The sequence below is a fragment of the Rhinatrema bivittatum genome, chromosome 8 (assembly GCF_901001135.1).
Source record: "Rhinatrema bivittatum chromosome 8, aRhiBiv1.1, whole genome shotgun sequence".
In the NCBI taxonomy this organism is placed as follows: Eukaryota; Metazoa; Chordata; class Amphibia; order Gymnophiona; family Rhinatrematidae; genus Rhinatrema; species Rhinatrema bivittatum.
In genome coordinates, this window is record NC_042622.1 from 86,868,541 (window position 1) to 86,893,480 (window position 24,940).

Consider the following 24,940-nt stretch of genomic DNA (forward strand, 5'->3'; position numbering starts at 1 on the left):
CAGAAAGCCAGCCTCCAGGTTGACCACTCTCACTCCTCCAGCCAGCCTCAACTACTCGCAGACAGCCTCCAGCTTCATACCTAGCCGCCCCCCCCCCCCCCAGCAAGCCTCCAGACTTCAAGCCTACTCCAGCCAGGCAGCCTCCAGGTTTCAGAACGATGAGAGGGAGCAATTTTAGATCTAATTCTCAGTGGAGCACAGGATTGGGTGATCAAATTTGAATTAATGAAAGGAAAGGGGTCAATAAGTAAATCCACAGCTCTAGCACTAAACTTTCAAAAGGGAAACTTTGATAAAATGAGGAAAATAATTTTAAAAAATTGAAAGGTGCAGCTACAAAGGTAAAAAGTGTGCAACAGGCATGGACACTGATAAAAAAGTACCATCCTAGAAGCACAGTCCATCTGTATTCCATGCATTAAGAAAAGTGGAAAGAAAGTCAAATGATTACCAGCATGGCTAAAACGTAAGGTGAAAGACTATGTTTGCCAAAAGATCTTCATTCAAAAATGGGTCGAAGGATCCAACGGAAGAAAATAAGATAAAGCATAAGCACTGGCAAGTTAAATGTAAGATATTGATAAGAGAGGCTAAGAGAGAATTTGAAAAGAAATTGGCTGTAGAGGCAAAAACTCACAATAAAAACTTTTAAAATATATCCGAAGCAGAAAGCCTGCAAGAGAGTTGGTTGGACCTTTAGCTGATTGAGGGGTTAAAGGGGACACTGAGGGAAGATAAGACCATCGCAGAAAGATTAAACTATTTCTTTGCTTCGGTGTTTACCGAAGAGGATGTTGGGGAGATACCCATTCCAGAAACGGTTTTCAAGAGTGATGATTCAGATGGAACTGGATCAAATCATGGTGAACTGGAAGATATGGTAGGCCTGATTGACAAACTGAAAAGAAGTAAATTACCTGGATCGGATAGTATACACCCCAGGGTTCTGAAAGAAATAAAAAATGAAATTTCAGATCTATTTCAATTAATTTATAACCTATCATTAAAATCATCCATGGTACCTGAAGATTGGAAGATGGCCAATGCAACCCTGATATTTATAAAGGGCTCCATGGGTGATCCAGGAAAATATAGTCTGGTGAGCCTCACTTCAGGGCCGGGAAGAATCGTGGAAACTGTTATAAAGAATAAAATCACAAAACATTTAGATAGACATGGTTTAATGGGACATAGCTAGCATGGATTTACCCAAGGGAAGTCTTGCCTCACAAATCTTCTACATTTTTTTTGAAGGGGTGAATAAACATGTGGATAATGGTGAACCGTTAGATGTAGTGTATTTGGATTTTCAGAAGGCATTCGACAAAGTCCCACATGAGAGGCTTCTAAGAAAACTGAAATGTTATCGGATAGGAAGCGATGTCCTTTGTGGATTGCAAGCTGGTTAAAAGACAGGAAACAGAGAGTAGGATTAAATGGTCTGTTTTCACAGTGGAAAAAGATAAACAGAGGAGTGCCCTAAGGGATCTGTATTTGGACAGGTGCTTTTTAATATATTTATAAATGTGGAAAGGGGTACGACGAGTGAGGTGATCAAATTTGCGGATGACACAAAACTATGCAGAGTAATTAAATCTCAAGTGGATTGTGATAAATTGCAGGAGAACCTTGTGAGACTAGAAGATTGGGTTTCCAAATGGCAGATGAAATTTAACTTGGTCAAGTGCAAAGGGAAAAATAACCCTTGCTGTTAGGTTAGGCTCTATCTTAGGAGTTACCACCCAGGAAAGAGATCTAGGCATCATAGTGAATAATACATTGAAATAGTCGGCTCAGTGTGCTGTGGCAATCAAAAAGGCAAACAGAATTAAGAAGGGAATGGCAAATAAAACGACAGATGTCATAATGCCTCTGGTGAGACCGCATCTTGAATACTGTGTGCAAGTCTGGTCGTTGCATCTCAAAAAAGATACAGTTGCATTTGAGAAAGTGCAAAGGGTGACCAAAATGATAAGTGGCATGGAACAGCTGCCCTATGAGGAAAGGCTAAGGAAGTTAAGGCTGTTCAGTTTGGAGAAGAGACGGCTGAGGGGGGATATGATAGAGGTCTACAAAATCATGAAAGGATTTGAGGAAGTTAATGTAAATCAGTTATTTACTCTCTCAGATAATAGAAGGACTAGGGGGCACTCCATGAAGTTAGCAAGCAGCTCATTTAAAACAAATCAAAGAAAATTCTTTTTTTACTCAGCGCATAGTTAAGCTCTGGATTTCATTGCCATGGGATGTGGTTACAGCAGATAGTGTAACTAGGTTTAAAAAAGGTTTGGATAAGTTTCTAGAAGAAAAATCCATAAACTGCTATTAATTAATAAGCAACAGTAGCTTGAGATTTATTTAATGTTTGGGTACTTGCCAGGTACTTGTGACTTGGATTGGCCAGTGTTAGCAAGAGGATACTGGGCTTGATGGATTCTTGGCCTGACCCAGTATGGCATATCTTATATTCTTATGACCCTGCTCGTTATCCAAAGTCTCCAGGCATCAGAAACTTCCTCCACCCCAAGCCAGCCTCAGACCCTACCCCAGCCAGTCCTTACCTGCCTTCAGTGTAGGCATTCTAACCTGCCTCACTGGAGAACTGCTCCTGGCAGAGGCACTTACGCAGCTTTCTGCCTGTCTTGCAACAACATGCAGACCAGCATAGGTGCCTGTATTCTCGCGCTGATCAGCATGTCTCATGAGACTAACACGAGAAAGCTGAGCAGTGCTTCCGGCAGCAGAAGCAACAGTAGTTCAAAGATGGCAGCCCAAAATTTGGGTGGCACACTCCATTCCACCTCCTATGTTCTGAATGCAACTTGGAAGAACATATAAAATTTCAAATGAGCTGGTCACAACTGATTTCAGTCCGACAGCAAAAGGCTATATCAACCACTGATATCTAATGGCTATGAGTAGCTAGTGAAACAGCAGTCTTTCCATTCCTATGGCAACAGGGTAAAAAGTAATTGCCACATGCCTTTGGTCATGGTACGGATCCCGAGGGGGGGGGGAGGAATACATTCTAGTCTAAATAACATCAATCTTTCTGTTATCTTTCATACGTTTTTTATGACCCTGATAAGCTGATATGAACTTACGTAAGTGCAAGGTAAAAATTCAAATTTTCTTTTTCTTATAATTTAATTTGAAACTGTTAGAATTCAGTATCAAGAATTCACCTTGACACATTCAAACTAGGAAATAAAAGGGGAACAAATCCACTTAAGGATGCTTTGTTGATTTGATACTTTGTTTCTACAGTCTCCACCAGGACTGCCTGACAACAAGTGTCCAATGAGGCAGAGAAGACAGGACAAGAATTCTAATGGGAAAAGAATTTGACATTTAAAAAATGTAGCTGGGTTCCAAGTCTTGGATTAATTTCATATACCCTGTTTTGTTCTTTTGTATACACGATAAGGGTTAGTCCTGGGGAAATTATGGGCAAAAAAAAATGAAAAATTCTACAAACTTCTGTAGTCTTTATTTGATAAAATAACACAATATAATCACTGTCTTACAGTAATTATTAATTTATAATGAAATATAGAAAACATTAATACTCAAAAATGCATAATTTGTAATTTTTGTGCAGTATTTTCTAATCATAAGTCTTGGCCTCTTCTTCCAGACTTGTCTCCCCAGCTTCCTAGCTCTTTCCTCCCCCAAGCATAACTCTCCCCATCTCATGTTGGCATCAATTCTCCTGAGGCTGGATCTCTCTATGCTCCTCCCCAGCATGTTGTTCCTCACTCTCCCCACCCCCACTCTCTCTTTTACTCTGCCGCACCAGGTTCAAACTCCAGCTTTCTCACTCATTCTCTACCAGGTTTGATCCTCTTCTCAGCTCTCTCTCCTTCTGCTCCTGCCCCAGGCTTGAACCTTCTCCCCCTTCCAATTATCTTGATTTCTTACCCACCAAGACCCCCAACTTTCTTTCTGCCTCCTCCTCAGGCTTGAACTCCTCCCCAGCTTTCCCTCTCTCTTTCCCACCAATTCAGTCTTTCCCCTCATCTTCCAGTTCTCTCTCTTTGTTCCCCCTCCCTCTAGTAGCAAGACCCCTAGCTTTCCCTCTCTCTGCCCCCCTGCCAGCTTGACTCCTCCACAGATATTTTTCTCTTTGCTTCCCATGCCCCCAGGAGAAACCCCTGCTCTCTCTCTCTACCTCCCACTCCCAAACTCTCTCTTTCTCAGGCTCCACACCCACTGCTCCCTTCTTCATTTTTGCCATACAGGTCAGCACTCCCAGCCACAGTCTCCTTCCCCTGCCTCCTGCTGGTTCCTGGACCCTGAGCAGAATTCTGTGTGAGAGAGGATTCTAGGCAAATTTTACATTACGCAGAATTCCCTTTAGCGTAAAATCTATTAATAAAAGGTATACATGGGAAAGTGAGAACACTGGAAAGTTTCATCTGCATGCCTCATTTTCTGGAATTTCAGAGTTTAGAAACTGCATGGAAGAGCTGGTCAGGTGCAAAAGTTTAATTGCTCATCTGTGCACTTTAACTGATAACTGAAACAGGAAAGATCGTGTAATTACTACAAGTGCCACAATGAGCTGGCACGACTGAGACAGGGCCAGCACAAAGAAATGAGAGGAGAATCATTCATCTACCTCAGGTTAAGGAATCTTTTCTGTCTAACATATTAAAAGAAAGTGAACAGAAAGGTCCGCTCAGGAAATGTGACCTCAGCTGCTTTCTGTTGCTGTACCAAAAAAAAAAAGCTGATATGTAGCCATCTAAAATCTCTGGTTTCCGAAATTAAGAAGTCAGATCGGTAAATATCTTAACAGAAACAGTGCACATGCTGGTGGAAAAAGTCAGAATATACTTCTGTCCTTCAGCAGCTCTGTGCATCAGATCTGTTAGACATATCTCAAGAGGGTCACATTTTTCATTATAGATAGCATGTGCTATTAAAAAGGCTGCTGTGCATAAAGAAATGCACAACTTATCAAAACAAAATTGTTTCTTGATTAACTAATTCAATCAGACCAGCACAACTTAATCAAATGACGTCATATCTTTGTGCATGAGGTACTCGAACCATCACATATTTCTTAAAAACAATGGTGCAAATCTAATCACTAAAACATGTGGGTATTTACTTGTTAAATCACCTATATTAAAAGACATAAGAGAGCCTTGAAGAATTCTTTAATTTATTTATTCTTTTTTTTTTTTATACCGACGTTCATGACAAGTCATATCACATCAGTTTACATAAAACATAGGTGAAGTACATTGAACAGGGGGTGAAAACTTGGTCGGTAACAGAGAATTAACATTTTTTGGCGGAACCATTTACAGCATAACAATATTGAGCAGAAACCTAGGGTGGGAGATAGTATAGAGTAACAGGGGAAATAGCAGGAATAAGCTACATAGGACTAGGGGATAAAAACAATATAACAATAACAACAATATAACTTATATCTTAAATATCAAAGGCTGTGATATCATGCGAAAGGGGTGAGAGGATACCTGGTAGGGGAGGAGGAGGGAGGGAGTACCCTGGAAGGGAGGGTGTGGAGGAAGGGGTACACTGAAAAGAGGAAAACATAGGGGACCTAAAGAGGTGAACTAAGGGAGGGGTAGATCGGGGGATGAGGGAGGAGGGTTGCCAGGAGGGTAGAGGGTATTATTAATGACTTGATCCATATTATTCTTCAGATTTATCCATATCATTCTCTCCTAGTATGCAGTTTTCATTATGATGCTTCATTCTTGCAACTAGGCCCCCTACATCACCTCCTTGCATTACTTACATGTGACACATTTTCCTTTTTTTACCCAGGAAAGGAATAAAAAATGTGGCAGCAGCCATCTTTGGGAATACACAATCAAGAGCATGGCGGCAGCCATGTTTCAAACTGGCAAAGACATCTGAGGCAGCCATTTTGGATCAGGGCAAAAAAATACAAAATTATAAAATATAATTTTAATGATAATATTATTCATACATATATTCTAATTGATTGGATGCCATTCTCACTCTTTTCAACAATTAAAAACAAACCAATACATTTATTTCATTATGCTATTTCACGCAACATCCCAATAGGTATGGCACCACGGAAAGGAAACAGCGCAAGGGGCCAAAAAACAGAAAAAAGAACAAAAAGATTACAACCAACAGGGGACAACAAGCACAAACAATAAACCTCGTCTGAAAAATCAAATGTCTAATAATCAGCAAGAATTAGAGGCCCTAATGATCGAGATACGGGAACAGGCACAAGAGCACGGTACAGAGTGGCTACGACAGCGGCTACTCAACAGCAATGCTTCAGCAGCAGCAACTGCCCCAAAGTCCACACAGCAGGCAGGTGGCAGGAGAAGCAAGAGCAACACCTGCAACCCCAACTGTAGTAACAGCAGAACAACTGAAGAAAGACAACTGTTGAACTCTGGTAAGTCTACACAAGACACCACACTGCACACACAATCCTCCGACTCCGAGTCGCTGGACAGCAACAGCGACGAAGAGCTAACCCTTGCCACATTCATGCAAAATGCAATAAAATTTTTTAAAAGAAAGAGGGCAGCTCGCAAAGGCACCTCACCCACTATAGCATGGGGACAAGCAGAACAGCATGCTACCACAAGGCAAACAGATGAGGCCTCCCAGGCCGCCACAGCAATACAACTCTAAACGGACAGATGGAGGCATGAACTCTGTGGGGTCAGCACGCTAGCTAGGGGAGTATCCAAAAAAATGAAAAAGAGAATATGGAGAAAGGAATTCATAGACATATTCTCGCTCCTGCTCCCAGATCAAGACGAGGGATCCAATGAAAACAAAGAAAAAACTACACCAACTGAAAATAGAGACAGAAAACCGAAAATCGCCAAAACACTGAACAACTTGGTCTCAGCCTTTCACATATTTATGAGCGTCATTGTTGAAGAGGAACCCGAACAGGCACCATACCTCATAAGATAGCTCGACTCCATCATGAAAGCTTACAAGAGATATGGCGCCTGGGCATGGCTCAACTACGACTTCAAATTTCGTAAAGCCATGGCGGAAGATAACACTATCTCTTGGAGGCAAAGGGTCATGGATTTATGGCTGGATGAAATGACAACACAAAAGCCTATGGGCCACGAGCGGCACTTTAGCTTTGTCACATCCAGAGATAGGTACTTAGACGGACACACGGGGAGGCGCGAAACGTGCAGGCAATTCAATGCCGGGCATTGCAATTGAGCCCACTGTACGTTTGGTCACGCTTGCTCCCAATGTGGAGGATGGCACCCAGCCGCTCATTACAGAACACAAAAAGACAAGCGCATGCCACCGCATTACAACTGCAACGCTGATGGAGCTGGCCCCATCCCCAATCAAAATTGAAGCAATGGCCCCCTGGCTCGAGCGTTACCCGCTCGTCAAAAAAGCAAAGATAGCTGAAGGTTTCACATCAGGATATACAATCCCATGTAGAAATGACCCCCCCCTTTATGCGCTGCAATGTACGCAACGCCTCCTCCATAAAATAATACGTGGAGGTAGCTTACGAAAAAATAAAACAAGAACTAATACTAGGTAGAGTCGTGGGCTCATTCAAGGAGCCTCCATTCAGCAATCTAGTAATATCCTCTCTCGGTGTGATACCAAAAAAAGAGCCAGGTAAATACAGATTAATACAAAATCTATCATACCCTGAAGGCAGCTCAATCAAAGACATGATTGACCCACACCTAGGTGCAGTCAGATATGCCTCTATAGATCATGCATAAGGACCCTCCAAGACCTGGACAGTCAGGCATGCCTAGCAAAATCAGACATCGAGTCCGCATTCAGACTGCTCCCGGTGCACCCTACTTCATTCCCCCTACTTCAGATTCCAAGACGAATACTATTTCGATAAATGCATCCCGATGGGATGTTCCATATCCTATTCCTATTTTGAGAATTTCAGCTCCTTCATACACTGGGTAGTGGAGCAGACATCTGGATCAAAACAATTAGTCCACTACCTGGATGATTTTGTCTTCATCGACAAGGACAGGCAGGAATGCAGGGCTCTGCTGAAGAACTTCCAAAAGATCGCCAGAATTTTTGGAATTCCACTGGCATAAGGCAAAACGGAAGGACCAGCCCAAAAAATAGTCTTCCTAGGAAGTGAGTTAGACACACAAGCCAGATTATCCAGGCCCCCCATCGAAAAAGTTGAAAAATTGAAAGTCTCTTTAAAAAAAACATGACCCTCTCAAAGAAAGCAACATTAGAAAAATTCCAGTGGCTAATTGGCCTATTAAATTTTACATGCAAGGTAATACCCATGGGCACGGCATTTATAAGAAGACTTGCACGAGCAACCACAGGAGTCACCCCACAAACACCACCACATACGCATCACCCAAACCATAAAACAGACTTAAAAGTGTGGGAAAACTTTTTACAACACTACAATGGGGTATCAATATGGCCAGACCCCCTGAGATTCAACAGCGACCTGGAATTCTTCACAGACGCAGCCGGAGGTGTAGGTATCAAGGGGGCATGGTGTGCAAAAAAATGGCCACAAGAATGGCATCTTCTAGGAATAACCAGACACATCACCTTCCTCGAGCTTTTTCCCATAGTCGTTGCACTGCACAACACTAACGTTATATTCAGATGTGACAATATGGCAGTAGTTGAAGCCATCAACAGGCTTTCAGCTAGATCAGAGGGGGGGGGATAGCACTTCTGCGGTGACTAGTACTAATCTGCTTGCGATATATCATCACATTACGTGCAGCGCATGTGCCAGGAATACAAAATTGCATCGCTGACTCTCTCTCCCACGAAAAGTGGGCTTATTTCAGATCACTAGCACCAGCAGCAGAGAAGATAGGCACCCCTGCACCAGCGGAAGTATGGAGTCTTGGCCCCCCGTGATTTGGAGAATGATCATGAACTCTTTGTCAACCAACACGAGAAAGAATTACATCTCAGCCATATCTGATCTCCGAGAGTTCCTGGAAGAGAGGAGATGCAGACTAAATTGGCCAATCAACACGATCACCCTGGCACATTACATCTTACAGCGAAAAGAAGGTGGTCTAGTGCGTTCTACTATGGCCTACCACCTAGCAGGCACTGCCTTTTTCTCAAAGGCACTAGGACACAAAAATCCAGCAACTCAATTTCCAATTCAGAAATTGATGAAAGGTTGGGCCAAAGAGACCAGCAGAGCAAGAGATAAAAGATGACCCATCACATTCCAATGTCTAAAGAAGATACTTCAGACACTACACTTCATTTGTTATGTCAGCTATGAGGTAGCATTGTTCAGCTGCGCTTTCTCCCTGGCTTTCTTCGCAGCCCTTAGAATCAGTGAGCTAATAGCTGGAGCAAGAAAAGAACCAGTGGGTTCGGGCTTGCAAATAGAAGACCTGGACGTACAGAGCAACAAAATGTTGCTACTGATACGGCATTCCAAGACAAATCAGGCAGCAAAAGGAACCAAATTAGAATTACGCCAACTAAAGGAAGCACATGCCCAATCAGAAACCTAAAACGGTTCCTCGCCCTCCACTCAGGTGTACAAGGGCCGCTTCTAATACACGAGAACAAACGCCCGCTCTCACGCTTCCAATTTACATGTGTACTGCGGCATACCCTAAAAGCTGCAGGTATCGAACCATCAGAATTTGCGTCCCATTCATTCAGAATAGGCGCGGCAACTACAGCCGCAGCTTATGGCCTGTCCACAACAGCCATAAAAGAAATAGGAAGATGGAGATCCAGAAGATACAAAACATATATCAGGCATGAAGAATACTTTAAAGCCTAAAAATAAACCAACTTCATTTGCTTTTCTATTATCTCATTTCAGACACAGGGCACAGACAAATTTGGATCATCGGTCACTCTTACATCTCACCAGTTCCGCTACTAGGCTGCCCGAACACATTTGCAGCCTAGTAGCGGAACCGGTTGGCAGTATTGGGAACCCAATGGCATTGAGCGGCCCCTGAAGAAGGTTCACAGAAACACGAGCCGTGTCGGGCCAGAGCCAGCGTTACACCCCATCTGCAACACCACGCTACGATAAGTGAAAAAAACCTTTACTGCTTTGTAAACTGACATACCGTATTTTTCGCTCCATAAGACGCACTTTTTTTCCCCCAAAGGTGGGGGGAAAATGTATGTGCGTCTTATGGAGCGAATATAAAAAAAAAACCAAACAAAAATCTAACAAACACCCCCCCCCCCCCCGACTCCCCCAAGACCTGCCGACTTAATTTCCTACAACCCCCCCCCCCAAGACCTGACAAATTAATTTCCTGCAACCCCCCACCCTCCTGACCCCCCCAAGACCTGCCAAACGTCCATGGTGGTCCAGCGGGGGTCCGGGAATGATCTCCTGGGCGTGGGCCGTCGGCTGCCAGTAAACAAAATGGCGCCGACGGCCCTATGCCCTCACTATGTCACTGAGACCGACCAATAGCAGCGGTCGGTCTCAGTGACATAGTGAGGGCATAGGGCCGTCGGCGCCATTTTGTTTACTGGCAGCCGACGGCTCACGCCCAGGAGATCGTTCCCGGACCGCTCCTGGACCCCCGCTGGACCACCAGGGACGTTTGGCAGGTCTTGGGGGGGTCAGGAGGGTGGGGGGTTGCAGGAAATTAATTCGGCAGGTCTTGGGGGGGTCAGGGGGGTGGAGGTTGTTAATTTAAAGGGTTGGGATGGGGGGGGGGGGTTTGGGGGGTTCCCACAGAAAGAAAAATTTTCTGATCTGGGGAGTGGACCGAAATGGCCCTCCCCAGACCCGAAAACAAAATGGGGAGAAAAAAAAAAAAAACTATGCACTCCCCTAATTTGCTCCATAAGACGCCCAGACGCAGAGCCGGTTTAGCACAATTTTTTTTTTTTTAAATTTTCCCCCTCTGAATCCTAGGTGCGTCTTATGGTCAGGTGCGTCTTATGGAGCGAAAAATACGGTAAGTTACGGTTACATACCCATTTCTTCTGTGAGACCAATGATTACAACATTAAGACGGTGCAAAAGCTATCAACATCACCGCATTCCTTTCTAATAGTGGCAGTAGGGCTTGTGTTTGAATAGCCCACCACACATATGAGGTCTCGTTAATCTATAATACTACTTTGGCAATGGCAAAGCTTGTTGGCCCACATGATGTTTAGAAATTGATACATTTGGGTATGGCAAGCTATGGGTGGACGGTAACATGGAAGGGATGCCCAGGCATGATGCGGGACCAACTGATGCCTTCAATTTTACAAATAATTAGGAACCACCCACCCCCAATGGCATTGATATTGCACCTAGGGGGGGAATAACCTTACATCTACACGCAGCGTCAAGTTCATGCAGAAAATACAAAAAGACTGCATAAACATTACCAAATTAATGCCCAGAACATGCATCATATGGTCCTGCATCATCCCCAGGCGGATGATGCAGGAACAGCCATTGAAAAAATGAGGCAAAAAATAAATAAATAGATGATCCGATTCATGCCAGTCATCGGTGGATTTAGCATACCACACGATATGATAGAGAGACGTTGCCCAGGTTATTTAGGCCTGTCGGGGTACACTTATCTAACATAGGTCTAGACATATTTAACTTGAACATACAGGATGCACTCGAGGCTGTTAGAGACAGGGTTAGCCGCTATGGGGGGTCTTCCCAATGATAGAAGCTTCATCACCGGGAGACTGTGGCGGGGTGACCAGAAGGAGAAAAAGGGGCTAAGCCGGAGATGCCCACAACGAAAATTAACCCAAAAATAGCGATGGGACACACAGCAAATTGGACACTTTCTCCGCTTGCTTCAACAGCGAGCGACATGTCGTGGTCCCGGACATCTACGGAACGGGCCCCTGGCCAAGGCAACCAGCCAGCTGGCTACTACAGAGAAATGGCTTCAACGGCCAGGAATGGACAAAAGACTGAGAGCAAAGATTCGGGCGAGAAAGCAACGCATGGTCACCCCCTTCTACAGTAGGAAGCTCAAATGGTATGCAAAATGTTGATTTAGGCAATTGTTTTTGTTAAAATATATACAATTGTTGTGAGGTTGATATTGATAAATGTTTTAATACCCTGACTTAAGTATTGTATGATATAGAGCTTGTGCTGCGGCCAAATGACCCACATAAAGATCTCTTGGTTACAAAAAATGGGTGTGCATTGCATTACTTTATTATAAGCGGTGGTGAATGTTCATGAGAGGGGGCAGAGAAAGCTTGTCCATACACATATTGCGCACAGAATGGCAGTAAACATAAATCTAAGCCTGTCTCTTTACACATGTGACTTCAGTTTGCTGGGAAACAAACTGAAAACACAGAGCTGGTAGTTATCGGGAACAGCTGGACAAACTAGAGCCATTTTCATGAGATGAAAAACTGAAATGAATGCCCATGTTTGACTAGTAGGTATTGCAATGCATGCAAGAGTAAGAGCTATTCATTCATTTTTATAACACCAGTATAAATTTAGCATGCTTGTGATGAGAGCTCATTGAAATTATGTTATTTTTAAAATGAGTGAAATTTAGTATTTTGAGAATTTAAAACAAATGTTAAAATATTTAAATTTAAATAAAAATCATTGATTTTTATTCATTCTGCTCATTGTGGAAGGCCCTGTGGCTCAGGAAACCTGTTTGATAGAGACAGCACTCAAACCTCAGCAAATACAGTAGCAATAAACCTCTGCTGCTTTACAAAATTAAACTAACTCCAAATGATCAGATACTTCTACAGCCTTGTAGAACATGATCTAGGAATATATGTCATGTTCCATGCTCCCATATGACTGATTTTATCAAAAGTTTGTTTTAAACCAGTACAGTAAATTAATGAAAAATGAAAATATAATTTGATGAGCCAATGGCCCTGCTTAGAATGGTTACAGTTTTCAGTTCTGTAGCAAATTCTTTGCCTAAGTGTGCCTTGGTTAAATAGATGTGACTTCGCTGGCTAAAGGACACAAGTGTGCGCCCTGCCTTTTGGGAACATGGTCATGAGTCTTCACTTTGTTTTCCTTCACATCCCCATGGGTTAAACCTGCAATCAGCAATGCATGAACAGTCAAAGAGAAGGAAATGCCCTTATCCTGGCTCATCAAAAATACAACAAGCAAAGCTGCAAAGGAGTCACAGATTAAAAATTTAAAATAAATCTGCAGAGACAGAAAATGTTTCTACACATCACTGCCACCAAATTCCCCTAACACAGAAAACAGGAGGCAGTTAAGAACAGTCACAGCCTGAGCGCTGCATACCTTTAAGAAAAAATTAAACTTACCCGATAATTTTCTTTTCAGAACGCTTGGGTTCGTCCCTGTCCCAGTTGATGGAAGCAGAGGTTGTTTTTTTAATGACATCATTAGTACTACTTATGCTATGTGTGGAACCAGTAACTCTCTGTCAAAGCTTATATTTAAACCTTTGTACAGTCCATAAACTACAAAACTTTAAAAATGTAAAACTTGTCCTTAAAATGTTTGTGGAACAGATGTTTTCTCTTGAACTTGCCGTTTAATAAAAACACTATGGCGCTGATTTTAAAAGCCTTACGCGTGTAGGGGGGGTTACGTGCGCCGGGCCTATTTTATAAAGGCCCGGCAACGCGCATAAAGCCCCAGGACGCATCTAAGTCCCGGGGGCTTTACAAAAGGGGCGGTCCGGGGGCGGGGCCAGAGGCCTCTGGCACAGCGGCCATTTGCTGCTGTCGGAGAATCGCATACTGGCAGGCTACCGGCAGGCACAAAAGGTAAGTTAAAAGAATTGGGGGGGGGGGGTAGGGGTAGGAAGGTTAGTTTAGGGGGAAGGGAACGGGGAAAAGCCGCAGTCGGTGTGCACCACCTTGCGCGCGGCAATCCCTGATTTTATAACATGTGTGTGCCGGGTAGCACACCCACGAGTATGTATGAAAATCTACCCCTATATCTTTATTTACTTATAGGCCGATACAGTAAGGACGCGGAAGAAATAGTGTGGTAGTGCCGGGCGCACCCTTGTTTGCCGCACGCACAGTCTGGATCACATACCGCTCGATACAGTATTTAAATGGCATGCAAATGCAAGCCACGTCCATGAAGCGTCCATGAAGCGCAATCCATTTTACTGTTTAGAGCACTATACAGCGCCTATACAGTATCCTGGGTGCGCTGGTACCTGTCATTTCAAATGTCATTTGAAATGACAGGTACCAGGAAGTGGCTACAGGAGAAGGGCTGGTGCAGTTTGTTTTGTTGTCCTGTGCAAATGATTGCTTCACTGCCTGACCCCCCTCACCCCCCCCCCGAGACAAGACCTTTAGAGAAGCCAGGATCGGGCAAACTTTCCCCCAGCCCCCGCTCACCTGCCCTGGCCGTGTCCATGGGTGCCGGTCTCCTGTGCGGGCGCGCTGGCAGCTCCAGAGCAGCCCCAGTCCTCTCTCCCCTCCTCCCGAGCAGCTTCAGCAGCAGCCCGGGGCGGATCAGGCGCTCCCCATGCGAGGTGGCTTCCAGCAGCCCCTGCCAGCGAAGGTGCATGAACGCCCGCCTGTACGTGCATGAGCGCACGCCGTGACCTCGGACGTCCAGCCGGGCGCTCAGGTCACGGCGAGCGCTCATGCATCTTCGCCGGCGAGGTTGAAATATGATGAAAATGGGCTTGACATGTCATATACTGTATAAAGTTTGTTTTTTTCTTAGCTCATCTTTGAAAATGTTTGTTTCTTTATGGAGTAACATGATCATATAATGTTGTGCTCTGTGATACTTTGGTTTGTAAAGCTTTGTCACTATGATCTGTGTGCCCTTTGTATTGTGTGTCAAGTCAATAAAAAAGGATATTAAACAAAAAGAACAATCTGGAATAGAGATGCAATATTTCTAGAAATTCTGAAGTGATAAAAAAAATTTAATTTTTAGAAAAATTAAAATATACACAGTACATAGTTTTATGAAATATTTACTCGTTTACTGGTTTCAATACAAAATACACAATGTACAACTAAGCATATAAAATGTTTCTTTAATATAAAACTAAGACATTTATACTTTTAAATTTCATAAGTATAACAGTTATTACAGATGTACCCAGTATTCAAGATCGATCTACAAGCTGCTACAACCCAAATATCTGAACAGATCTAAAACTTTGCCAGTTCAAAATTACAGCATGAATTTAAAAGAATCATATAGGTTTTCCCCTTATGCTACCAATATGTCCTATGTAAATATAAAGGATTTATATTCTATATCAGTTATGTTAGACCTTATAATCACATTGTTCCTTGTAAACCGATATGATGTGCAAACGGTTATCGGTATATAAAACCACTAAATAAATAAATAAATAAGAAAGACGAAGATGTTTCACTCCTTTTAGAAAATGGGCCACATCAGGATGAGCTGACAAGGATCCACCATTTACCTGACCCCTAAACAGGCGAGTGCCGCTACTTATACCTTTAAGGTATAAGTAGCGGAATTGAGAGCCAAGGAATTGAGAGCCAGGAATTGAGAGCCAAGCCTTCATTCAAGCCTTCCTGCAAAAATTCCAAAATGAGCGGAATCTTGACCAAGGAAGGAAGAGTACCTCGATCCTCACACCAAGCCTCAAACACTCTCCAAACCTGTACATAGGCCAAAGAAGTGGAGAACTTTTTAGCTCTTAGCAAGATGGAAATCACTGCATCAGAGTATCCACGTTTCAGCAACCAAGCCCTTTCAAGGACCATACCATAAGACAAAATCAAATCAGATCTTCATGAAGAACAGGTCCCTGCTGCAACAGGTTCCTGTATGCTGGAAGTTGAAGAGGCAAATTGACCAGGAACCTCCGCAGAACTGCACATCACTGTCTCCTGGCCCAATCTGAAGTGACCACAAGCACCATCCCTCTGTAGCATTCGATCCTTCAAATCAGTCTGCTCAACATGGGCCATGGAGGAAAGGCATACAACAACTTGTCTTCCAGTCTCTCCTGCACTAGGGCATTGATCCCCAATGACTTCCTCCTGCAGCTGAAGAAACGCAGAACGTTCGCATTGCGCAAAGTTACCAACAGGTCTAGGAACAGAAGACCCCAGCGATCCTGAATCAGCTGAAACACCTCATCTGACAAAGCCCACTCTCCTGGGTCCAGACTCTCCCTCCTTAGAAAGTCTGCTCTTACATTGTTTTTGCCTGCAATGTGCGAGGCTGAGATCATCTGGAGATGCACCTCTGCCCATTCCGTAAGTTGATCTATTTCCTGCGTCACTTGTTGATTCTTGGTGCCACCCTGCCAATTGATGTAATCCAGTCGTTGCACTGTCCAACATTATTCAGTGTGATCGACCCTGCAGCCTGTCGCTGAATTGTAAACATGCCAGCCCGACTGCCCCAGCTTCCACCGACTGATGTTCCAGAGAGACTCTTCTGCACTCCAGCACCCTTGCGCTATCAGCTCCTGACAGTGAGCTCTCCAATCAAAGAGACTCATATCCATTGTCAGTACTACCCAGTCCAGTGGGATTAGGGAAACTCCCTTCCGTAGATGATCCGCCTGCAGCCACCACTGCAGTTGGGAGGACACCTCCATTGGCAGGTGGAGCCAAATCGAATAGTCCTGAGATTGCGGGTTCCACCGAGACAGCAAGGAGTGCTGAAGAGGATGCCCTCACCCATGGTCGACGCCATGAAGCAGGTAAGACCATACGGTCGGGTGCAGAGTGTTCAACAGGTGGGAGTTGAGCTAGCAACTTCTAAATTCGAGCTTCCAGCAGGGTCACCTTCCTCTGTTTCGTGTCAAACCGAACCCAGAGGTATTCCAGCGACTGAGCAGGCTGAAGATTGCTCTTGGCTAGGTTCACCACACTGCCGAACTCCTGCAACAGGGAAATCAGCTTGTGAAGCACCAGGTGGCTCTCTTTCGGCGACTTGGCTAAAATCAGCCAGTCATCCAATTACGGGTGTACTAGGATTCCACCCTTTGTCAACTCTGTCGCAACTACTACCATTACCTTAGAAAGGGTTCTTAGAGCAGTGGCCAAACCAAAGTGCAGCGCCCAAAACTGAAGCTGGTGCCCCAGAACTGCAAACCGCAGAAAGCATTAATGTTCTAGTTGGATGGGAATATGAAGATACACTGCGGACAGATCCAGGGAGGTCAGAAATTCCCCCGACTGCACGGCCATTATAACAGAGTGCAAGGTTTCCATGCAAAAATGTTTCACCTACAGAAGATGGTTGACACCTTTGAGTTCAGGGTGGGACGAAAGGAGCCCTCCCTTCTTTGGCATGGTGAAATAAATGGAATATCGCCCCATATTTTCTTGAGACATGGGAACTGGGACCACAGCCTTTACCAACAGACTCTCCACTGCCTACTTCTTCTGCGGGGAGTAGAAAGGAGACTCCATTATTGAACATGTCCCGAGGAACACTGCTAAACTCCATCACATATCCTTCTCATATCACTTCCAGGATCCACTGATCTGATGTGATTTTGACCCACCTCTAATAAAAGAGAGAGAGGCGTTCCTGGGGATGGGTCGGCAAACCTTCATTGGAAGATTCGGGGAGATGCCACTACCCAAGCCTGCGCCTCTTCTTGGTTGTCTGGAAAGAAAGGACTGAGACCTACTGAAACCCCTCTGAAAGGTCACTCCTATAGGGTCGAAAACGACTGGATCCTCAAGTATGACCTCATGTTAAAGGAGTGCTGCATCTGCTTCTTATCCTCTGGCAAACGAGGAACCGGAGATTTGTCCCACTTACTGGCCAGTTCCTCCAACTCGCTCCCAAATAAAAGCAAGCCATTAAAGGGTGATTTGGTAAGGTTAGCCTTGGAGGTCACATCAGCTGACCAATTTCTCAATCATAACTGACACCTGGCCATTACTACAGAAACCACCCCTCTGGCTGAAGTGCAGACCAAATCACAGCCTGCATCTGCCAAGAAGGCAGTGGCTGGTTCCATAACTGCCCTGGAGCTTACCCCAGAGTCATCAACCTGCTGGGATAGAAGAAAACAAGAGCAAGCTCCCAAGGAACAACAAGAAGCAATCTGCAAGGTCATTGCCACTGCTTCAAATGCTTGCTTAAGGACAGACAATCTTTTTATCATGAGCTCCTCCTTCCACAGGAATAGTGGTCCACTTGGAGACTTGCACACACATGTTCATCTACCTTCGGAAAGCGCAAGTGCTCTCTTACTGGATACAGAGGGTAAAGGCCTTCCAAAACCTGACCCCCTTTGAAATTAGCCTCTGGGGCGCCCCACTCAAGATCAAAAAATTCTTGAATGGCCTCCCATCATGGGGAAAAAACAAGAGGTTTTACGCAAGGAAACCAAAATGGGATTTCTCTTTAGCTCAGACCTGGAATCTGTCCCAGGAACCCCCGAGCATTTTTCCAAGGTCTGGGACAGCAGAGCTGGCAGTTCATCTCTATGAAAGAACCGTAGCTTAGTTCTATATGGTTCTAATCCTGGAGGAATTTCACCTTCCTAAAGAGAGTAAGGTTTGGCAACATTATCTGTGCCATCCGGATCTCTATCAGGAAGTCCTGCTACCACTCTAGGAGTACTCCGATGCTTAATAAAAGGTCCAGGCAAGGTTACTGCCTGCACCTCTGCTCTGGGAGCATTGGACAGAGCTGAAGACAGCATCTGAAGAAAAGATTGAAACCCCTGCAAAAATTCTACCATGAAAACGTAGAAGTATCCAAACCAAGAGGCACCTGAGGTGTACTCACTGAGCTATCATCCCCTGCTGAGGAACCAGTTAGGGGAGGTCCAAATTCAGGCTCCCCACCTGAGTCATCTTTACCCAGACCTACATCCAACTGGAAAGAACCAGGTTTAGTGAAATCAGAGGAAGATAAATCTCCCTAAGCCTCCAAACAGCACTGGCATAAGTTAGCGGGCACTCCTGGCTGAGATGCCCTAATATGACAGGGAGTGCAAAGAGAAAAACGCTTAGCTTCTTAGGTATAGGCGCCATTATGGCTGACAGTGCACTGAGCAGCGGCCAAAGTCGTGCATCTAGCTGGGGTTTTTTTTTTGTTATATATACTTCCAACTTAGGCGCCCAAAAATTAGGCATCCAACCCTTAGGCGACCCACACCTAGGCATCCAAGACTTAGGCGTCCCAATGATAAGTTCCCCAAAAAACCTAAGTACACAGTACAACTTGTGTGCACAGGTAAGCATGCGGCACCACGTAACTTGGACGCACAGACTATAAGGCCCAACTGTGCAGCCAAAAACTAGGCATACAACCTGGACACACAGCTAGACGCACACACTAAACCGACAATCCTTAGCTGGACAGCCTGAGAAAGCATGCAAAATGCCATTGAGCCTACCACATGGTGCGTAGCAAAAAAGCCTCGGAGCGGGGCCTAGCCTAAGGAGGCTGCTCAACCTGCCAGGCTGCTCATGCCCCTCGACCTCCCACGAAGCAGGTCAAACCTCAGAACAGTGCGCCGAGCACGGAGACCGGGGGAAGGAGGAAGTCCTCTTCAACAAAAGCCTCCTAAACTTACTGTAGCTCAGCATTACCTGGCTGAGTACAGAGACAGTCTCCGGCTGCAGGGGGAGAAGGCATGTGCCTTCACTGCCACGCTCGGCTTCCTGCACCCGCTGCCTTTCAGCTGCTTAAGCAACTAAGTCCACGCCAGCTGAAAGCCAGCCTCCGGACCAAGGCACTCATCTGAGGGACAATGGAAATCACATCAGGAATTCTCAACTGGGGGAGGCACCATTTGGTATCACCGCAGGAGTCCGCAGCGAATTTATTTCCTTAATTCTCCTTTCTCAAAATGAAGCAATCCCCAGCAGTGAGATGCACATCCATATCTGCTGGAGACGGAGAATACTGGCGGGCTGAGGTCACTGCAGGTGTATATGTACTGTGACATCAATTTGCTCTGTCTCTATCTGTTGGTAGAGGTGCATAACCCACTTGTTCTGGATTCATCTGACTGGAAACTAAGAAATGCTACATTCGAACAAGCCTAAGTGCAATCCATCTCCTAAATATTTTCATGTTTAAACCAGGTTGGAAATCCAAAAGTATGATAAAGTGAAGAGCTATAGAAATATTTTCTGTGCCCCACCACCTTAACCTGCCATTGATCCCAAACCCTTAAAATGGTGTTAGCGGCTGGTGCAATATTCAATATTGGTCTCCAGGACTGCTTCGTTTTCCAAGTTAAAGCCCATAATGGCACAGTCCCAATTATGAATGGTTCCAAACTCACCCACTATTTTTGTTCCCCTTCCCTATGCTAATCTATTATCGCTCTCAATTGGGAGGCAGCAAAATACCAATTAAGATCGACTCCCAATCCTCTACTCACTTTCAATTGGAACAAAACATGTCTGGCAACCCTAGGTGGTCTTTTTCTCCAAATAAAATTAAATATACACTTTTGCCACAATTTAAGCAACCTGTTTGATATATAAATCAGTAGAGTTTGAAACAGGTAACAAAATCTCAGTAATCTGTTCATTTTAGCTGTAGCTATTCTCCCCAGCCATGATAGCAGAACTCCCTTCCATCTCTCCAGATCATACAGAATATTCTTTATGAGCCGGGAATAGTTCAAATCCAGTAACTCAGTTAATGAGTTGGTCATATATATGCCTAGGAATTTTATCTTCCAAGCAACCCATTTAAAAGGAAGATCTTGTTTCAATTGAGGCAGCAGGGCTTCCGGCATAGAGAAATTAAGAATCTGCAACATTTCAAAATTCAATTTAAAACCAGAAACCTTGCTGAACTGAGAATATTCCACAATAGCATTCTATAAAGAAAAACTCAGTTCTATCAAAGTAAATAAGATGTCATCAGCAAATAAGGATAGGTTATAATTCACCCCATCAATATATGCTTGGTATATTCCCAGAGCCGCCTGTATCCTTATAGCCAGTAGTTCTAAAAATAAGGCAAAAAGTAGCGGAGACAGAAGGCCATATGCCTCGAAAAATTGTGAATGACTCCAAATACACCCCCCCCCCCCCCCCCCCCGATTCACTTTTATACAGGCTTGTGGATTTTTGTAAAGTTGCTGAATCCAGTCTATATAATGGGAGCCAAAATTAATTTTTTACAAATTTTGGAATAGAAAAGCCCAATGGACCATATCAAACACTTTTTCTGCGTCAATCGCTAGTAAAACTGCAAGTCTGTTTCTTAATGTACTTCCAAAACAAGCCAGTTTCTTTCACATGCTGTAGAAGCTACAGGAATCTGAAACAGCCAAGAAGCAAGAAGTGTCAGAGGCTGTGCTGTACAAATGCCCAACTACCATGCTGCAGGAGCAATGCACATAGCAAAGTCCAGATTGCACTCCTGAATGAAATATCTACAGATGTTCTGTATTCTGCAACATTTGGAAGTACTTAACCAACATCAAGTCCTAAGATTATTATTTGATTTAATAATCTACTCAAATGCAGTAAGAATGCCATTATCATTGCTAACATTAGTACCTCTGTATCTTGAACCTAAAAGATTTGCAGCAGTGTGGTCGGTACCAGACAAACACACAATATGGAAAAGTACAAAAGAAATACCATGCTGGGTCAGACCAAGGGCCAGAGAGCCCAGCATCCAGTCTCTGACCGTGGCCATTCCACATCACAAGTACCTGGCAGATCCTAAAAAGTAGATCTATTTCTTGTTACTCACTCCCAAGCATAGCAATAGCTTTCTGTAATCTATCTGGCTAATAATGTTTTATGAACTTTTCCTCCAGGACTCTGCACAAATCTCTCTTAAATCCTGCTTTGCAAGTCATCTTGACCACATCCCATGGCAACAGATTTCACAGCTCACAATGTACAATCAAGCTGTAGACTTTGTGGCCAGAGGATGCAGTCAGTTGAATCTAGTTAACTTATTTTAAAACTTAACCTTTTAGGTACCAACGTTCCACAAGTGGAACATTTTTCATATACTTTTTTTTATACCATATTTATACCATATTTGAGTCTAGTTAACTAAGATATGTAAAAAGGGATATCAGGAAATAATTCCTTCAATGAGCAGGATCTAAAAGGTTAATTTGTCACCTAACCAAAAAATATCCAAGCAATGTACTAAACCCAACGGGGTAGATTTTTAAAAAATGCGCGTTCGCATACTTTTGTTGGCGCACCAGTCGCAAACAAAAGTACGCTGGATTTTAGTAGATACGCACATAGCCGCGCGTATCTTCTAAAATCCAGGATCGGCGCACGCAAGGCTTCCGATTTTGGGCAGCTGGCGCGCGCCGAGCCACGCCACCTGCCTCCGTTCCCTCCGAGGCCGCTCCGCTGACGCGCCGAGACATGACCCGGGGGCGGTTCCGGAGGGCGCGGCCACGCCCCGGACCCCCCGGGCCGAAACCACGCCCCCGGGCCAGCCCCCGAAACGCCGCGTCCCCAAAATGCCGCGATCAGCCCCGCCCCCGACAAAAAACCCAGGGACTTACGCGAGTCCCAGGGCTCTGCGCGCGCCAGCAGGCCTATGGAAAATAGGCGCGCCGGCGCGCAAGGCCCTGCTCACGTAAATCCGAGCGGATTTACGCAAGCAGGGCTTTTAAAATCCGCCCCAACATGAACAGGAATACAAAGCAGGTCAACAAAACAATAGAGAAAAATTATAACAATTCATGATAAACAAATCCAAAGTAAAATAAAAAACAATGATAAATAATAAAACATTATAAAATGCAGGCCCTACCTAGGTGCCCTATTTACACAAATAAATCAATACAATTCAAACTATAATATAAAGTTGATATATAATAATTATAACCTTCTTATAAGGGCATTCTACACAGATAGAATCATAAATACAAATGTCAGTAAATGCCATCCCAAAATTATTACTTTTAACTATCTTCTAAACCTGAAGAACTTCCCCACAAAGCAGAAATCTCTTGGGAGTGAATTACCACATATGAAAAAGCCCGTGCCTAGGTTTTTACCAGCCAACATTCCTTAGGCCCTGGGATACAAACCAATGAGTTGCTAACCGATCTAATAGAATGAACTGGAATATAGCACTTAAGTTTTCCAACTGGATTTTGAGAGCTCAAGCCATACAGCTTTATAAGTCAGTCAGAGCGCCCTAAATTGTAATCTAAAAATCTCTTCAGCGATAACTGGAAAAGAGATACAAGAACATAGGAAATATGATCTCTCAGCTTCTATCCCTTAACCATCCTTGCCGCTGCATTCTGAATCAGCTGCCAATTAAGCACCGTTTTTAAAGGTAAGCCTACACACAGAGAGAATTACAATAGCCTACTGTTGGCATTAAGTTAGTCCAATAAAAAGTTGTCACCTATAGTTTAACTTGATGACCACAATCCTTTGCTCAAGATTGGAATTCTAATTATCTAATATTTTCATTGTCTTACATCTTTCTATCACATAGTTGCTTACAAGCATTTTAATTAATATATAAATAAATGGAAGTAATGTGCAGACAGTGAAATCTTAACATGTCTTGAAAAGCATTTTAACTTATCATTCTTAGAGAGAAAATATTTCAAAAGCAAGTCTGACATTTTTCCAAAATTTCCACTAGGAAAAAAACTGAAAAAGCAGGGTTTTTCTGCAATTTTCCATTTTTTCCCCAGGCCTTCACATCGCAAGTCTAGAAGGAGGGATAGAATCACACTTGATCTTAATCTCTGCAGCTACATCTAAAAAGATGAAGCATGCTGAAGAAAGGGATCAGATGGAGAAGGGGCTGGGAGAGGTTGTAAAACTCATAAAAAGAGGGAGAGTGTTGGCATTTAAATGCAATTTCTGATTTTCAGAATAAGCAAGGATCCAAAACCAAAAATTCATCTTCTGTTCATCAACCAGGCCCATCATGTATTCCAGTACATATAAAGCCCAACTAATCAAAAATAGTGAAGTGACTTATTTTTCCAACAGTAGGCAACTGCTGGTCTGGTTTGAATTAAGAGGTAGCAAGGATAATGAGAACTATGTGAAAATGTTAATTACGTTATTTGTATAGCAAGAATTGCTACAGAATACTCTATGGGGATTTCCTATAACTTTAATTAGTTATTGTTTTGCTGACATATCTTCTTACCTTGTTTGACCATTTATAGGCTTGAAGCAACTGGCTGTAAAGAGGAGTTTTGTCCTGCACAGGATCCAAGCTCAGCAATCCACTGTTATGGAGTGGATGGTTCTCAGAAGGTTTCCCAACCAGGTGACTTAGACGTTCAAGTTCACTGAAAAACAGAACAAAGAAAATGTATTACAAGTTATAAAATAGTACAGGGCAACCCATCCACAGTAAACTCATTCAAGATAACATTCAGTGGGAAAGCAGCTTGGCCAGTTCTTCCTCCTGACATCACAATCTGACTCTACAACTACAATAAAGAAGAAATTAGAAATTCACATGTTGATCTGTAGGAGTCACAGCTCTTAGACTGTATCTTTGCACCCTCTGCTTGGAAATTAACATAAAAATAAGTAAAATTCCTGAATCTATAAGCATAATAAGATGTTCCTTCTAAATAATGATTATGCTTGGCTAGAAACTAAAATCTAATTAGTTAAAACCACCATCCCAAGGCTAAGTTGCTGTCATTATTTAAAAAGCAACTTAAGCCTCAGTATGCATGTCTGTGTTCTATCACTAGCTTTGTGCCTTCTGTAGAATTTTTCTAAGTCTTCCTACAAAGTATGTAGTTTGCTGAAGTACATATAAAAGGTGAAACCAAAACTAGAGCAAAATTAGCAACATATGCTAATGATTTAAAATACAACTTTCATATAGTCCTTGAAGTTCATTAATTGCTGGTTTAAGTGCCACACATATTTAATCTTAACCAAGAAAGAATTTAAAAAATTTACAAGTGTTAGGAAGCACCTGTATTATGATTTTGCTTAGCTTTCCATAATATAATTACTTTGGAAGTCCTAAATATACTCCCAAACCAAAACAAGTGGGGCTCAGGAA

The 24,940-nt window shown here is 43.5% G+C and overlaps 1 protein-coding gene across 2 annotated transcripts in view; it reads right to left on the reverse strand.

Annotated features, from left to right (window-relative positions):
* MED27 (mediator complex subunit 27) overlaps positions 1-24,940 on the reverse strand; it is a 540,635-nt gene that overhangs the window by 513,910 nt on the left and 1,785 nt on the right. For both annotated transcript variants that reach the window (XM_029611521.1, XM_029611520.1), the window contains exon 2: positions 24,059-24,203. In XM_029611521.1, the coding sequence (XP_029467381.1) occupies positions 24,059-24,203 (145 nt within the window). The remainder of the gene's footprint in view (positions 1-24,058; positions 24,204-24,940) is intronic.